This window comes from Erinaceus europaeus, chromosome 8, assembly GCF_950295315.1.
Source record: "Erinaceus europaeus chromosome 8, mEriEur2.1, whole genome shotgun sequence".
Taxonomy (NCBI): Eukaryota; Metazoa; Chordata; class Mammalia; order Eulipotyphla; family Erinaceidae; genus Erinaceus; species Erinaceus europaeus.
Window position 1 is genome coordinate 56,762,139 of NC_080169.1, and position 17,325 is coordinate 56,779,463.

The 17,325-nt window shown below is 39.2% G+C and overlaps 1 protein-coding gene across 6 annotated transcripts; it reads right to left on the minus strand.

Annotated features, from left to right (window-relative positions):
* Window positions 1–1,841: 1,841 nt before the first annotated feature.
* Window positions 1,842–16,408, minus strand: CLDN12 (claudin 12). Of its 6 annotated transcripts, none has more exons than XM_016191345.2 (4): window positions 16,191–16,408; window positions 13,029–13,115; window positions 4,664–5,126; window positions 1,842–3,105 (listed from the first exon to the last, which is right to left on the minus strand). In XM_016191345.2, the coding sequence occupies exons 3-4, from the start codon at window positions 5,091–5,093 to the stop codon at window positions 3,071–3,073; spliced, it is 465 nt and encodes a 154-aa protein (XP_016046831.1). In that variant the 5' UTR covers window positions 5,094–5,126; window positions 13,029–13,115; window positions 16,191–16,408; the 3' UTR covers window positions 1,842–3,070. The 6 variants fall into 6 exon arrangements, with proteins under 6 accessions (XP_016046831.1, XP_060052239.1, XP_060052241.1 ...); XM_060196256.1 differs by adding an exon at window positions 6,187–6,257 and having other exon boundaries at window positions 1,842–5,126; window positions 16,191–16,407; XM_060196258.1 differs by lacking the exon at window positions 16,191–16,408 and adding exons at window positions 6,187–6,257; window positions 16,060–16,158 and having other exon boundaries at window positions 1,842–5,126.
* Window positions 16,409–17,325: the final 917 nt, after the last annotated feature.

The following is a 17,325-nucleotide window of genomic DNA, read 5'->3' on the forward strand; positions in this document are numbered from 1 at the left end:
TCAGTGTCTGCACAATGAATCCAGGGCTCCTGGCAGCCATTTGCTTTTTCTTTCTATTTTTATTTGACAGGATAGAGACATTGAGAAGAACGGGGAGACAGAGAGGTAGAAAGACACCTGCAGTACTGTTTCACCACTCATGAAATGTACACCCTGCAGGTGACAAGGGCCCCCAAACCCAGTCCTTGTGCTTGGTGATATGTGTGCTTGACTAGCTGAGCCACTGCCTGGCCACCACAATAACTTTTTATCATAGAAAAATAAATATTCATCAGTACTGATCCTCTCATTAGTACTATACTCACTGTACCAATTATCTTTCACAGTTTAACAAATCCCACAACCTAATTTAGCAACTTGAAATGGTAATAAACATCACTTTGAACTATTTTATTTTTAGTTATTGTCCTAAGTAATCTACATTTCTCATTTCTGGCTGGTAAACCAGTCTCTTGTGAATATGGCTAGCATGAACAAATTCATCAGCATTTAGTCCCTCTCAGTGCGTCTAACCCGTGAGGGGCTGACATTGTGGTATAACGGTGCAATCCTTGGGAGGTGGGAGGCTGGGGATACAGAACTTTGGTGGTGGGTGTGATGTGGAACTCTACACTGTAATCTTACAATCTTGTAACAAACTATTAATAATAAATAAAATAAAACAGTGAAATCTTCTGGGGATACTGAGCTTGAGATAGCTCCAGATTTCTAGTGCAGTGCAAGTTCTGCCATCTAAGACACTATCACAAAGATAGGAGTTCAGTGAGAAATCTATGTAAGAACTATTCCCAGGAACTCTAGTCCAAAAACTAAAAGTTCATCCTAAATTTCAGAAATTTTGAGATCATTAACCTAGCGATCTGACCTACAACTGACCACTTCTCTTGATAACCTTAAATTCCAAAGAGTCCTCCTAGTCATTTGAAAATCTCCAAGATTAGACCACTAGAAAACTCCAATTTTTGGGCAAATCTGGAACATAGACTTTTTGTGTGTGTGGCATGTTAATTTAAACCGTCCATGTAACTCCTAGAAAAGAGTTAGGGCCTCTAGCATAATAAATCCATATTTCTGGAGTCGGCTGTGGTGCACCGGGTTAAGAGCACATAGTAGAAGGACCTGTGCAAGGATCCTGGTTCGAGCCCCCAGCTCCCCACCTTACAGGGAGGTTGCTTCACAAATGGTGAAGCAGGTCTGCAGGTCTCTCCCTCTTTATCTCCCCTTCCTCTCTCAATTTCTCTCTGTCCTGTCCAATAAAAATGAAGAATGGCCGTCAGGTGCAGTGAATTCATAGTGTAGGCATCAAAGCCCAGTGATAACACTGGAGACCAAAAAAAAAAAAGAAAGAAAGAAAGAAAAAAAGGAAGGAAAGAAGGAAGGAAGAAAAAGAAAGGAAGTCCTTATTTCCCAACTCCTTTCCAATGGCTATTTTGTAGGATACTTAAATTGGCTTTTTTAGGGAGTCGGGCTGTAGTACAGGGGGCTAAGCGCAGGTGGCGCAAAGCACAAGGACCGGCATAAGGATCCCGGTTCGAACCCCGGCTCCCCACCTGCAGGGGAGTCACTTCACAGGCGGTGAAGCAGGTCTGCAGGTGTCTATCTTTCTCTCCTCCTCTCTGTCTTCCCCTCCCTCTCTCCATTTCTCTCTGTCCTATCCAACAACAACAACAACAATAATAACTACAACAATAAAACAGCAAGGGCAACAAAAGGGAAAAAATAAAATAAATATAAAAAAAAATTGGGCTTTTTTTTCTTTTCCAGCTTACAAATATTAAAGACACATTTCTCAGCAAATTTCACCTTCAAACACTGAGTAAAATAAGGACAGAAACAGAAACTTGTAAAAATACATCTTTTAATAAAACATCAAGAAGTACAGTGTACTTTTATTGAGGTTTACATCACAGTTTATAGCAAACATACCTATTATATTGCATATTTACAAGTAAACTCAAGATTCTCTTTCTTTCAAGGCTTGACAGACTGAATCTGGTGCATCACACCACATTTAAGGTTGTTCTCCAAGCTGGATTCTATAAAAAGGCTTTCAATATTAATAGGCTTTTATAACAAAAAGATATCCCCTGATCACAATGCCAGCCTGATGAATGCTCAAAGGTTACTAAAAGAATTGCAAACTCTTCCCTTTTTTTGGATGGCTTTGAACAACAGCTGCTATCACAAATCTGAAATAGTTAAGATATCAAAAGAAACAGATGTTTCTTTTACCTAGTGAATCCCTTACAAATACTAATTTAAGTACATATAACGAAGCCAAAGATTACTATAAGAAAAGCTGAACATTTCATAATCCCCTGGACTAAATACTATTTAGTGTTTTAATGGCTAATCCCATTTTCCTTTAACACTATTTTTACAAGAGACAGGAGAATTCTTGACACTTCTGGACAGCTTTGGTGGGAGAGTGAAATTAATTAACCAGTGGAAAACTGACATTATCATAAAAATTCTACGTGCCATCATCTTGAAATGATCAAGACTCATCTATATCTGAGGACAGTTAAAAGAAATGAAACTGAACATTAGAAGCTATAACTAAAAAAGAACATAGTCTTGCATGCATTTCAAAGTTAAGCAACTGGATTTATTTACTACATACACAAAGTAGTACTGGGATGGGGGTGGAAGTCCGACTTGTATATACAGAAGTATCAGAATCATACTCAGATTTGCTAAGGAGGCATAATCTGTTTACCATGCAACTGTTTGTGAAATTTAATGGTTAGCAGAACAAAATCTTTATGAATACAGTATTAACATGAAGAAAGCTACACCAGTTAGTTAGCATCATAAATTCATCATGGTAAAGATCCAATAACCCTGTATCAATAGTTTCATCTCAGTGTTAGCACAGTCTCAGCTAAATGTTATACTATCAGAAGAGTGATTTCAAATACTCCTCCCTTTCCAGTATATCCTCATGCTTCCAGATGTGAAAAAGGAACAACTGAATTCTATTTCATTTTACTCATTATCATGAATCTAATATAATAGTAACAGCAATGTAGACTTAAATAGGTTCTCTTAGGATTCAATGAATTCAACTTTAAGACTCCAGAATGTTGCAGGTATTCAATGAGCCTGTTGGCAAAAAAAAAAAAAAAAAAGTCATGTCTTCATAGTTGAAATATACTCTTGAATGGATGATTAAGAATTAAAACTAGCTGCCAATCAAGTCAGAATGTTTTTCTGTCAGCTAACAGTTTGGTGTTATTAAAAATTCCTAGTGGAATGGCCCAGATGTCATACCGTTTTTGTATACTCTATAGCACCTACTCAAGTTGTCAGGCAAAGATAAATGCTCAAGAAAATAATCAGTGATGGAGACAGGAGGTGAATCAAGGATGCATCTGGTCATGGCAAGTCATGATTTACTTCACACTCTAAAGACAGTCACCAGAGCAAATCTCTGATGTCATCAAAAAACAAGACGTTTCCTTATGCTGATTAAATGGAAACAAACACTTGGGGTACTTTATTTCTTACTGTTGGCTACTAAGAGACCATCTATAGACATGAGTACCAACTGGCAGGTGATATCTAGAAAAAAAAAAAAAACTTTTTTTTTTCCTGCCTCAAAGAAAGCACCAATCCAGCATATGATACATTTTTAACTCCAAAAATACAATTTATGGAGTCATTAATTCTGAAAGGATGCTATGTATTAGTCATAACAAGGAGATATTTAAAATGTTAGGTTTATTCTCTGATACCACTTTAAATGTCTTTTATTTCTGAACACTGGCATGAGGTAGAAGATAAAGAAGTCACAAAAGAAAGTAGCCTTTAAAATATCAAACTCTATTCTAATTATATTCATTAGCCCCAAGAGAGTAGTAAGAAAAGTTATAGATTTAAGCTGGTAGACTGTGGACTATTAAAACATCCTTATCTTATAGATATTTCATATATTTTCAAATTACCTTTTCTTTCTAGTTTATGGTATTATAGAAAAAAAATAGTACACATTCTGAAATATCCAATGATTTTACAAAAACAAGTTTCTTTTAGCCATCATTTAAAGTTTTACTTTGCTTTTAAGTCACCTCAACTGAGACATTCATCCTTTCCACTTAAACAAGTGATCAGATAGCAATATGAGATTAAAAAAAAAAAATCCTTTTAGCATGAGAAGAGAAAATGAATGATTCACATTTAAAACAATGTAGTGTTAATAAAAACTAGCAGCACTTCATTTTATTAGCACATATAAATTGGGCTCTGTTCACTGACTGACCAAAAACAAAGGGAAAATGTATACAGGTCCAAAACTAAATATTTGCACAAGGGAGACAAGAGGTCAAAAGAGGTTTTCTTTAACAACTATTTCGCCACTAGTTAGAGTGTGAAACTACTGGAATGTCAATCTCAATGGCAGAGAGGCGGGAGCGTGCTGAATAGGGTTGTGAGTAAGTATGCATACTAGGAGGATGGGAATATAGTGGTTGCCAGAAAGGAGAAGGCAAAGATTTGCATGCACAATACCAAATAAACAGAAGAAGGGAAGTCATAAACAGGCCCGCCGCACTAGCGATAGTGACATACACTGCATAGTCAAATGTAAAGACTGGCTCAAACTTCTTGTTCAGATGGGTGTTATAAAAGATCACCCAGATGGATGGAGAGAGGCTCACAGTACCTGCCAGGAAAAACAGCAGTCCAGCCACCAGGTGGCAGCCTGCACTATTGACCAGACACTTGGCCAGCTTGATGTTAGGCACTGAGGACCTAAAGGCTGTGTTACACATTCCGATCAGGGAGAGTAGCAGGGCACCCATTGCAATCACGATGCTGAGAGGCAAAGCAAACTGGAGGACCCGCAAGTCTAACTGGTCCACTGAGGAGTACCAAGTGGTGTCGTAAACCAGACAGTCACTGCTCCCATCGTATCGAGCGCACTTCACCCACAGGCCTGTGTAAACTGTGAGGTTCTTCTCATTTCTGTTGAATGTGATGAGTCGTAATTTTCTCCAGTTGGGAAGCAAAGTACCGGCAAAAAGGCCTGCTACTGAAGCAATCCCACAGAGGAAGGAGAGGACTGTGGCCGCGTGGACATCCCGACAGCCCATGGCAGGCAGGCTTGTGCAGTACTGTCAGTCAGACTAGGAAATAACATACAAAAGAACATATTATGAGGGGACAACCGGAGAACAGAGTAGGAAGGATGTCAGTTAGCAAAATGACTACTGTTGAAATGATAATGCAAGAAAGGAATTCTGGGTCTTCTTTCCTCTCTCTTTTTTACTAGCTTTGTTTATTGGATAGAGACAGCTAGAAACTGAGAGGGAAGGAGGAGAGAGAGAGAGGGAGAGAGGCAGAGAGACACCCGCAGCCCTACTTCATCACTTGTGAAGCTTTCCCCCTGCATGTGGGGACCAGGAGCTCAAACTCGGGTCCTTGAACACTGTAACATGTGTGCTCAACCAGGTGCACCATCACCTGGCCCCTCCTTCTTTCCTCTCTATATGTACAACAAGAATATGTGTAAACACATGTGCACATGACCTCAGGTACACACACACCCTCAATTATCACTGATTAAGTGGTTGTGTAACAATGAATGTCCTTAGCCATTAGCATTTTTCTTCACAGTAAATCAAAGAAATACCAAAATAATATTGAATTCCCACTCATCAAAACACATTAAGCAAAGCATTTTCATTTAAGCTCAAGTGCTCATGTAAATGTAAAACAAAACTATCACACAGTAGAGGTAGCTCATAAAAGCCAAAGGTGTACAGGGATGCCTGGGAGACAGTATGATGGTTATGCAAAAGACTTTCATGCCTGAGGTTCTAAGGCTCCAGGAACAATTCTCAGCACATATCCAGAGCTGAGCAGTGCTCCAGTCTCTCTCTCTCTCAATAAAGAATAAAGTAAATAAAAAATATATATGTAAAGGGGGAGAGGAGGCACTCTAGAACAGCAGTGTTGTTGACGGCAGACTCTAAGCTTGATGATTTAATACTTAATCCAATTCTTCATTTACTATCAATATGACCTTGCATCAACTGGGTAACTTCTTGTGTCTCCTTCTTTTCCTAAATTGGGAAAATAACACTTCGTCTCTCACTAGTTGTTCTAAGCACCAGTGAGTCAATACAATGTCAAATGCTTAAAATGTGTTTGATACACTGCAAGAAAAATGCAGGTTGTAATTACCTTTCAGCATTCAGAAACCAGTTCAATGCTTCGTAGACTGGAACAATTTAACAAATATCTGTTAAATGAATCTTAAGGGAAGAAAGGGAAAAAAAAAAAAGGCCAATCCCATTATTATATACTAGGACACTGGAAAATTACAAAATGTAAGTGGACTCTTCTTCCAAGAGAACAAATGTCCCTGAAATTACTCTGTTCAATTACTTTCAGGCTAATTCAAGATGAATAGAATGCTTATCAAGTTATTACTGTTAAGTATTATACTACTATTATCCATAAAAGATGAGTGCAAAAATTTCTGAATAGCTACCTATTTCTATTAATATCACTGAAAGTGCAAAAGTACCCAGGCCTTTCTCTGATTTCAGAGTAAAAAAGCTGTGTTCTTTTTCTGCTAAGACAAACTAAAAACCAGTAAATTACTTAGTTTTACTGTCTTTAAGTGTTTGGAATTTATTCTCTAAATACCACTACTCAAAGTATTTTCTCTACCTTCTATCATGCTCCCTTTACGAAGCAGCAAAAGTAAGATACTTCTCTATTAATACTCCGATCATGACAAGGGAGCAATGTTGAGAATATTTTCTTTTTTTTTTTTCCAAACTGATTCAAAATAGAATATTTTCTTTTATTTTCTTTTTTATACCAGAGCACTGCTCAGCTCTGGTTTATGGTGGTGCAGGGACTGAACCTGTGACTTCAGAGCCTCACGCATGAGAGTCTCTTTGCATAACCATTATGCTACCTACTCCCACTGAATATTTTCAATTCTATGTTTATGTTTAAAAAAAATTCCAAAATCCTTTGCAGTCAAATATTATCTGACAAAATGCTGAAGTAGCAGGATGTCAGGAGTTCAGATGTCAGAAAGAAGACCATAACCCAAATGATAGGAAACATGATTCTCATATATGTCTGAACTGCTTCACACAAGTTGGTGTTTAATTTTAGCAACTGACCAGCTTAGCCCAACAAGACACTTTAATGCAATGTTGAAAATGTTTACAACTCAAAAGGCTGACAGCGAATTAGCTGAATGACTATCAAACAGAGAATATTGTTAGATATTAAGCAAAGTGAGCCAATAATCATAAAGTTTACTATCATTCTTATGCTTGAGAAAAACTGAGCAGTGATTTAATCAAAATTGTGTAGACCCGACCAGTCAACACCCATGTTCAGCGGGGAAGCAATTACAGAAGCCAGACCTTCTACCTTCTGCAACCCTCAATGACCCTGGGTCCATGCTCCCAGAGGGCTAGAGAATGGGAAAGCTATCATGGGAGGGGGTGGGTTATGGAGATTGGGTGGTGGGAATTGTGTGGAGTTGTACCCTTCCTACCTTATGTTTTTGTTCATTAATCCTTTCTTAAATAAAAAATTAAAAAAAAAATTGTGTAGACATAAAAAGGTTTTCTCTATTAAAAAAAAAATCTTCAAAATTCCTTCAGAGGTCAGGACAAATACTTTGAAGAATCAATGTAACTGAGACCCCAATCAAGCTGCTCTGTGCCACCGATTGTTAAAATGCAAGCAGGATGAGAAACAAGACTAGAACAAATGAAATGACCTTATTAATAAATTCCAGTAGTTAATGGACCTCTACAGGACTTTGCCCTCAATGTGGGTCAACAATGGGCCTGCCCTACTCTGCAAAGAGAGGTTGGGTCAGCATACTCTTGTCACTCCAGGAAGACAGGTCCAGCAAAGAGTGCAGCCTAGAATGTCTCTAGCTACGAACACATAATGCGAGCTCAGGCCTAAAGGGATGCAGAGGTTACACAGGCTCCTGTGCTGAATATGGACCCCAGATCAAATCAATGCAGTTTGCAGTTAACAATATTTACATACTTTTGCCATACTCTGGAGCAACTCTCTTCCCTGATCCAGCTTTTTAGTCCTATTCTAACCCTGACACCATCTCCTCAGACAATACTTTTAGCCCACCTGCATGTTAGCTGTCGAGAGCAGGCAAAAATTGGTAAAGTCATGGGCCCTTTGGAATATACCTATAATAGACTTACTAGTTTGATTTTTTTTTACAAAATGGAGATCTCAAATTTTATCAGCCATTTTCTTAAATTTAGTTTCCTGATTATTTAACAATTTTTTCTGCTTTATATCTTAATGCTTTTTTAGCCACCAAGTTCCAGATGCTACCATGATGCCAATCTGACTTCCCCCAGCAGATGACCTCATCAATGTACCCTGCAATCCCACCTCTCTAGAGCCCTGCCCCACTAGGGAAAGATAGAAAGAGGCTGAGAGTATGGATCGACCTGCCAATGCCCATGTCCAGCAGAAAAGCAATTATAGAAGTCAGACCTCCCACTTTCTGCACCCCATGATAACCCTGGGTCCATGCTTCCAGAGGGATAAAGAATAGGAAAGCTTCCAATGGAGGCGACGGGATACAGAACTCTGGTGATGGGAATTGTGTGGAGTTGTACCCCTCTAATCCTACAGTCTTATCAATCATATTTAAATCAATAAAAATAAATAAACAAATTCCAGTAGTTGTTAGGCTATAGTCTATTAAATAATATCATAGAACCAAAAAAGAAAACTATAGACCAATACTAATGAACAGAGACAGGGCATTATCAAATGTGTTCAAATTCATCCTGCAACAGATCAATACAAGCATATTTAGTCTACTGAACTTTCAGATACTTTCTATGGTTTCTAAAGTTTCAGTTACTACTACCCAGTGACTGCCAAATTCTCATCTCATCTTATAAAATAATCTTTGAACTTCTCAAACCTTCCATATATAATGAAACTAGTGTCTCATCTCATGCTATTCTTCTTCCATGAATATTCTTAATCTCATTCTATTCTCTACTTAGTCTGCATGTATTCATATTTCTAGTTTCCAAGGAAGCTAATTCTATACCTCTCTTCTCCTCCTCCACCTCTAACCTTCTCTCCTGCCTCTGGTTGCAGGCTCTGGTAGCATCTTTGTACTTTTTCTCCAGTAGCACTGATTACGTTTATAATTCTTTGTTCAGTATTTATCTTTCCCACCAGACTGTGAATTCTAAGAGAACAGAGAACCTTCTGTTTTATTTACTGTGTCCAACACAGGCACACAGAAGACATTCAGCTATTGGTTAATTCAATAAGCAAACACATGGAAGGACCATATGAGAATGTGCTCTTACTTCAAGCTCTTTATGGCTGAAGTTTCTGCCATTTTTTTCCTTCAAAATTCATGTTTTCACCCTACATACTTCCCAAGGAAGACGAAATCATTACCAGGCAGTTACACTCAGATTATGCTTCTAGAAACACATATTAATTACTACAATACAGGTTACTTTCTTCAGTGGCTAGGATGTTAGTGAACTATGACTGTGTTGATTCTTATGTTTTCAACTTACTAGGTATGATATGTATTAGATATCTTCAATGGGAATGGTGAACAAATTATTATCTTCCCTCATCAATGGGAATGGTAAACAAATCAAATTAATGTTTGCCTATAAAAGTTTATTAATTAAGGGGACCATTGCCCTCCCCTGCCTCCTTCTTAGGCACCTGGGAGGCCCCTGGCTGGCACTGTGACCTTCACCTTAGGCTCACTCCCCAACACATTTGTAAAAATGAAACTTGAATAAAATTATAAGTTTAATTACAAAAGTCAGAACTCCCCCCTTCTGCAACCCAGAGTTGGGCAGTGGCGCAGTGGGTTAAGCACATGTGGAGCAAAGCACAAGGACCAGCATAAGGATCCTGGTTTGAGCCCCCGGCTCTCCACCTGCAGGGGAGTCCCTTCACAGGCGGTGAAACAGGTCTGCAGGTGCCTGTCTTTCTCTCCCCCTCTGTCTTCCCCTCTTCTCTCCATTTCTTTCTGTCCTATCCAACAATGCTGACATCAAGAACAACAATAATAACCACAACAATAAAACAACAAGGGCAACAAGAGGGAAAATAAATAAATATATTTTAAAAAGAATTTTTGGTGGTCCGGGAGGTGGCGCAGTGGTGTAGCTTTGGATTCTCAAGCATGAGGTCCTGAGTTTGATCCCCGGCAGCACGTGTGCCAGAGTGATGTCTGGTTCTTTCTCTCTCCTCCTATCTTTCTCATAAATAAATAAAATCTTTAAAAAAAAAAAAAAAAAAAGAATTTTTGTCCACAATCCCAGAGTGGGAGATATGTTAAGTGATGAAGACCAGAGGGCTCTGAACCCCAATTCCATCAGAAATTTTTTGAAGAAAGGACATTTGAAAATGGTAATAGGTGTAGGCATGACTTAGAAAGGAAGAGAAAGTAGGGACATAGAAAAAAATGAGCAAAAATATATATATAAATGTAGGTAAACAGTTATAGAAATAATAATCAACCCATTATCTGTGACCTTGGGAGAACTACTGCAGCTTCCAATGGAAGGAATGGGGGAACACAGATCTCTAGTGGTAGGAACAGTGTGGAATTATACCCATTATCTTATAATTTTGTAAAGCAATTATTAAATCACTAATAAAAATAAATATAAAAAATTCTAAGTTTGATAAAGTTCAAGGAAAGTGCAATGATTATATTTGTATTGAAAGTTTCCTTTCAGATTAGCAAAGAGGAAGTAAAAGAAATAGCTCAACAGTAAAGCTCCCACTTTGCACACATGAGACTTAGGCCAAATCTCTGGCACCACACAAAAGTCATGTAGACAAGTGAGACACATATACAAATATATGGGTTTGCTGCTGCTACCCCTGGAAGGTAGCTTGGTATTGTAGCCTAGGCAAGCAAAGATTCATATGCAGTTACAACCCACCATTTATAAAATGAACAAGTCAACTATGTCCTTTGAACCTCAAATTTCTCAACTGCAAATGTCCTCATAACAACAGAATATGGTCAGAAGTCTAAGTCTGCAATGAGTATCAGTTTAGTCAACTATGACTTATTTACTTTCTTTGGCTAGGAGTATGCTTTTCTTCTGGACTCTACGGAATAACAGATGACTACACCCATATAATAATAATGACAGAGTATTCTCTTTGGAGCAGCAGCTGGCCAAATCAAATAAAGACTGTTTGAAAACAATGACTTCACATTTGCTCCATAGTGACTTTCAGAAAAGTAGATCAAATAAGCTATATGCTCAGACTAATAGGGACTTAGAAGTCACATAGGCTCTGGTGCTAAATATATATATAGGCTCTGGAGCAGGTAGATGCAGGTAGTTAATTTTAGCCACATAACTTTTTTTTTTTCCCCAAGAACAGGAGCTACTCCCTGCCCTAGTCCAACTTTCTAGCCCTTTTTCTCTACGCTGACACCATTCTCTCAGACAATATTCTCATCCAACCTCAGGCTAGCTACCAAACAAACTCAAACAAAACTACCATAGTTGTATGTCCCCGGGAACATGCCTAAAATGGATTTCCTAGCTTTCTTCTACCCTAAAATCCCTAATCTCATCCACTCTAATCCTATTTTTAGGTTCCTGTTCATTAACCATTTTGTCTCAACTTAGGTCATGCCACCTTCCAGACACCAAGTTACAGATGCTGTCAAGACTCCATCCCCAATTACTCTGGGCAGATGACCTCATCAATGTGTCCTGGACCCTCACATCTCCAGAGCTCTGATCCACTAGGGAGAGACAGAGATAGGCTGGAGGTATGGATCAACCTGTCAACACCCAGCTCAGCGGAGAAGCAGCTACAGAAGCCAGAACTCCTACTTTCTGCTCCCTATAAACAATCTTGATCCATACTCCCAGCGGGGGGAGAAGTGGTAGGATGAAGATACGGGGACTCTGCACTCCAGCTCCATCAGCCCAGAGAGAAAGAAGGAAAAGGAGAGGGACATATGGAGGTAGTTATGTTGTCATGAGTGGTTTAGAGGGGAAGACAGGATTGAATCAGGAGAAAAGAGGGGTACTTATGTATAAATGTGGACAAATAGTCGTAAAGATGATGGTTGGCCCATGCCTATAACCTTAGGGAAACTGTGGTGGATTGAAATGGGGAGACTGAAGATTCAGAATTCTGGTGGTGGGAATGGTGTGGATTCAAACCCCTGTTGACATGTAATTCTGTACTATAAAAATAAATTAATTTAGAAAAAAAAACAGAAAAGTAGGTCAAAAAATTTTGGTAGACAATTCCATGTTATCAAAGATATATTTTTTTAACTGGAGCACTGCTCAGCTCTGACTTACAGTGGTGCAAGGGACTGAACCTGGGACCTCAGAGCCTCAAGCATAAAAGTCTATTTGTATGACCATTATGATATCTACCCCTACCCTCAAAGATACAATTTTTGATTAAAATATTTTCAAAAGGATATTTTGCTATGTCTATAAATAAGAGGTCAAGGTACCAGGTGGTGGTACACCTGGTAGAACACACATGTTACAATGCACCTAGGTGTTCAAATCCCTGCTTCCCACTTGCAGAGGGGAAGTTTCATGATTAGTGATGCAGTCCTGTAGGTATCTCTCTCCCTTTATGTCTCCCCCTTCCCTCTTGATTTTTCTGTGTCAGTCAAATAAATTATTTAAAAAATAGAGTTTAAGGAATTTATAGCAGGATAAGTGTCTTATAAACTTCAGAAATTCACAAATTCATTATAAAGCATTTTGTCAAGGACAATTCTAAGGAATAGCTATGTGAGGACACAAGTGTAATAGTGGTTACATTCAATCTTGATGGGAATAACAAAGAAAGTCCTTTTCTCCCTATAATATGGGTTTTCTTAGAAATAGGTCATCAATCATTCCACTGACACAGGAGTCTGACATCAATCTTGCTGAATAGGAGAAAAATGGGTCACCTGACACATGTAGCAAAAGGAAGAGAATTAAGATATAATTAAAGGATGTACTTACTCTTTGAGGTTCTTCTTTGTTCTAAAGCAACTTTAATCAGCTTAGAAGAATATGTGCACATTTGAACAAAGGAGGGATGTTATGGGCCTAAAGGAATAAGGAAAAAATTCCCCAAGTAATTTTTAGTACTTCTTAAAAAAACAATTTGAGTTCGCAAAGAATTGTAACAATAAGCAGTGAACTAAAACCATTGAAAACAATATACCAAAAAAGATGAGCAATTTTTTTTTAGAGAGACATAGAAATTGAAAGGGAAGGGGGAGACAAAGAAGGAGAGAGAAAGAGATATAAACAGCACTGCTTTATCACTGGTGAAGCTTCCCTTTATCACTGGTGAGGACTATAGACAGGGACTGGAGGCTTGACCCCTGGTAATATCTGTGCTCAACCTGATACACCACCACTGAGTTCCAAATTTATTCTTAAATTTACATATTATGTAGCATGTTAAGAAACAGGAAGAAGAGAGACAGATGGTAGCGCAGCAGGTTAAGCACATGTGGTGCTTAGCACAAGGACCAGGTAAGGATCCCGGTTCAAACCCACCCCCTTCCCCACCTGCAGGGGAGTCGCTTCACAGGCGGTGAAGCAGGTCTGCAGGTGCCTGTCTTTCTCTTCCCCTCTGTCTTCCCCTCATCTCTCCATTTCTCTCTGTCCTATCCATCAATGACGACATCAATAACAACAATAATAACAAGGGCAACAAAAGGGGAAATAAATAAATAAATATTAAAAAAAGAAACAGGAAGAAAAAATAAAAAGCTCTGATTTTGATTTTGTGCTCTAAGAAGATGGAAACTAAGGGGAAAATCATCTTACTGTTTTGGAAATACATTACAAATATTTATTTAACATTCAAATTAATTAATTTTTGTCTCTGCCAGGGTGTGAATTCACTGCTCTAGGCTGAGAGAGAAACAGAAAGATCACAGTACATAAGTATCATCCTCCAATGTAGTGCTGGTCACACTTGGCAAAGCAAGCTCACTATCCAGTGAACTATCTTCTTCATCCTTAAACTTTTAAAATCCTTATCAAGACTGTAGAGAAAAAGAAGAGTCAAGGAAATACTGTGCAGGTAGTTGTCTTGGAAGTAAAAACAATTCACTAAGTTTCCCTGTCCTTTTTTTCCCCTTTGGAGGATTGGATGCCAGGAATAGATACCATCTCCCATGTGGTGTAGGACTGGAAGTTGGGTGCAGAGCATGGCAATCCAGGCACCCAAACTGGTAAGCTATCTCCCCACCCAGTTTTTTATACTTTTAAAAGGATATTGACAACAAAACTAGGCAAAAAAAAAAAAAAAAGAAGGAGGAAGAGGAGGAGAAGAAAGAAGGAAGGGAGTAAAGAAAGGAAAGAAGGAGAGCAAAAGAAAAGAAAAAAATCTGCACTGTGCATCATAAAATTTACATCTGGAATGCTATTCTGTTGAATTTACAGTTCCACCAGTGGCTCAAACTACCATTTAAATCCGCTTCCATATATCTTTGTTTAAGCATCAGCAATTTCCTCTTTAAACACTATCTTAAATAGGAAGCATAAGAATAAAAACTTGTAAATGCCCATGCGCTTCCTGGTTCAAAGTAGTCATCAGGAACCCTATTGTCATTATACAGCATAGTTCCTGTGGGAAGAGAGAGATTAACATGTCCCCACCCTGCCAGGTATCAAGCTTAATTACTCCAAATTGAGAGAGAGAGAGAGAAAGAAAGAGACAGAGAAAAGGAAGGAAGGAAAGATAGGGTTAGGCTGTGGTGCCTGGTTAAGAGCACACATTACAACAGTGTGCAAGCCCTAAAGCAACCAGAAGGACGGAAATCACTAAAATTAGAGCAGAAATAAACAACATCGAAAATAAGAGAACCATACAAAAGATCAATGAAGCCAAATGATGGTTCTTTGAAAAATTAAACAAGATTGACAAACCCCTAGCCAAACTCACTAAAAAAAAAAAGGGGGGGGGAACTCACATAAATAGAATTGTAAACCATAGAAGAGATATCACAACTGACACCACAGAAATCCAGAAAATCATGCGAAACTTGTACAAAGAAGTATACACCACCAAGCTAGAGAATCTGAAAGAAATGGAAGAATTCCTAGAAACATTTGCCCTTCCAAAACTGAACCAAGAACTACAAAACCTAAATGCACCAATCACAGGCAAAGAAATTGAAACAGTTATTAAGAGTCTTCCCAACAACCAAAGTCCTGGACCAGATGACTTCACAAATGAATTGAATTCTACAAAACCTTCAGGAAACAGTTAATACCTACACTTCTAAAGCTCTTCCACAAGATAGAAGAAACAACAGTGTGCAAGGACCGGGGTTCAAGCCCCTGGTTTCCAGCTCCAGGGGGGAAGCTTCACAAGTGGTGGAGCAGGGCTGCAGGTGTCTGTCTCTCTCATCTCATTCCTCTCAATCTCTGACTGTCTCTATCTAATAAATCAATAAAAATATATTTTAAAAAAGAGAAAGGGAAATCACAATGGGGTCCAAAAGCAAACATCTTAAGTGAGGTCACCAAGACGGGCCTTTCTTCAGCTAGGTGTTGGGGCTGCAGGAGAGGTCAGGGGAAGGGGACCCCTCCTAGGTCTCTGCTACAGAACTTGGACTTAAGCAGGAAGGAAACGAGCCTCTGGAGTAACCTGCTTCCCCTCTTCCCTCCTTTCCCTCCCTTAGAGCTGACCCGTACGAAGCCCCAGAGTGGGCAGAAAGAAAAGATAAGGGCAGGGGTGATAAACAAAATGATTTCTTCCCAGGTTAGAGCCAATGTTGAGAGACCGCAAGAGTGTCTGTTGAAGTGCTCAGAACAAGCCCATCCCTGCAACAGCGACTAGGTTTGAACCGCAAGCAGGTCAGCATTACACAACCAGCATCAGCCCGGTGATGCAAAAATAGCAACTTGCAAGTCCACACCACACACCGGGCCAAGCAAGACCCCCAGCCCTTAGGGACTCTTGCAAGACCCCCCGACATGTTCAGGCTCTTGCGCACACGCTCATTTTATTTAAGGCTTTATCAAATACCTCCTCACTCCATTTTCACTTCCACAAAACGTAGCCAGCATTTTTCAAGGTTCCCGATTTCCCAAGTCTTCGCTATTTCCTAGCAAAATCCTAACTTATGCAAAAGACCCAGAAATCCTGACCACACCTACCTGCTTCTCAAAGCCAAAGCATTCGGCTCGCCAGCACCCAAGAGCCTCTCAGAGCGGCTCCCTCTCGGCTCCCAGGAAGTAGTTTGCTCCTGGCGAGCTGCACTGGAGGCTTCTGGGAGCACAAGCAGGTTCCCGGAGGCCCTAACCAAGAATGTCCTGGATGACTGGGGGAACTACAATTCCCAGAATCCACGGGGTCTCACCTGCGGCCACTTTCCGCCTTTTCGTCCCGCCCTCAGCTTCCTCACTTCCTCTTGCACCTTCTTTACCGTTCAGGTTAAATCTTAAGCATAGGGAGGGGGTGGGTTATGGGGATTGGGTGTTGGGAATTGTGTGGAGTTGTACCCCTCCTACCTTATGCTTTTGTTCACTAATCCTTTCTTAAATAAAAAATTAAAAAAAAAAAAGTTAAAGGAGACCAGACTGAAAATAATTTTGAGTTGAGTATGCAAGTAAATATTTCCTATTAAAAGTAATTGCCCCAACCGAGTGGTTCTTTGGTAAAATAAAAGTAATATGCAACTTAGGGAGGAGGAAGAAGTGATTTTCTATGACTGAAGATTCAGAACCCTGGTGGTGGGAATGGAGTGGATTTATAACCCTGTTGACATGTAATTCCGTAAATCAATATTAAATCACTAAGAAAATTAGAGAGAGAGAGAGAGAGAGAGGATTGGATCAGGAAGAAAAAAAGGGGGCAATTATGTATAAATGTAGACAGACAGTTGCAGAGATGATGGTTGGCCCATGTCTACAATCTTAGGGGAACTGCAGTGGCTTGCAGTGGGGAGACTGAAGATTCAGAAACCTGGTCGTGGGAATAGAATGAATTTATAGCCCTGCTGACACATACTTTTGTAAACCAATATTAAAACTAATAAAATTTTAAAAATAAATAAATGAAGTGATTTGCACTTAAGGCTTATTTGCAAAAATGTCCATATATACATTTTCCTCCCCTCAGAGTACTTACCTGTGGAAATGAACTCTAAATTCTAGAGCAAACTGCCCAGTTGTAGTCTGCCATATATTAGTTGGGTTAACTATGAGCAACCTAACTCTGAACTTACCTGTAAAATGAGGACAATAAGAGTATCCACATCGGGAGTCGGGCTGTAGTGCAGCGGGTTAAGCG

What these genes read in the sequence shown, in the direction of transcription:
- CLDN12 (XM_007530220.3), bottom strand. Translation starts at nt 5,093, where the DNA reads ATGGGCTGTCGGGATGTCCACGCGGCCACAGTCCTCTCCTTCCTCTGT.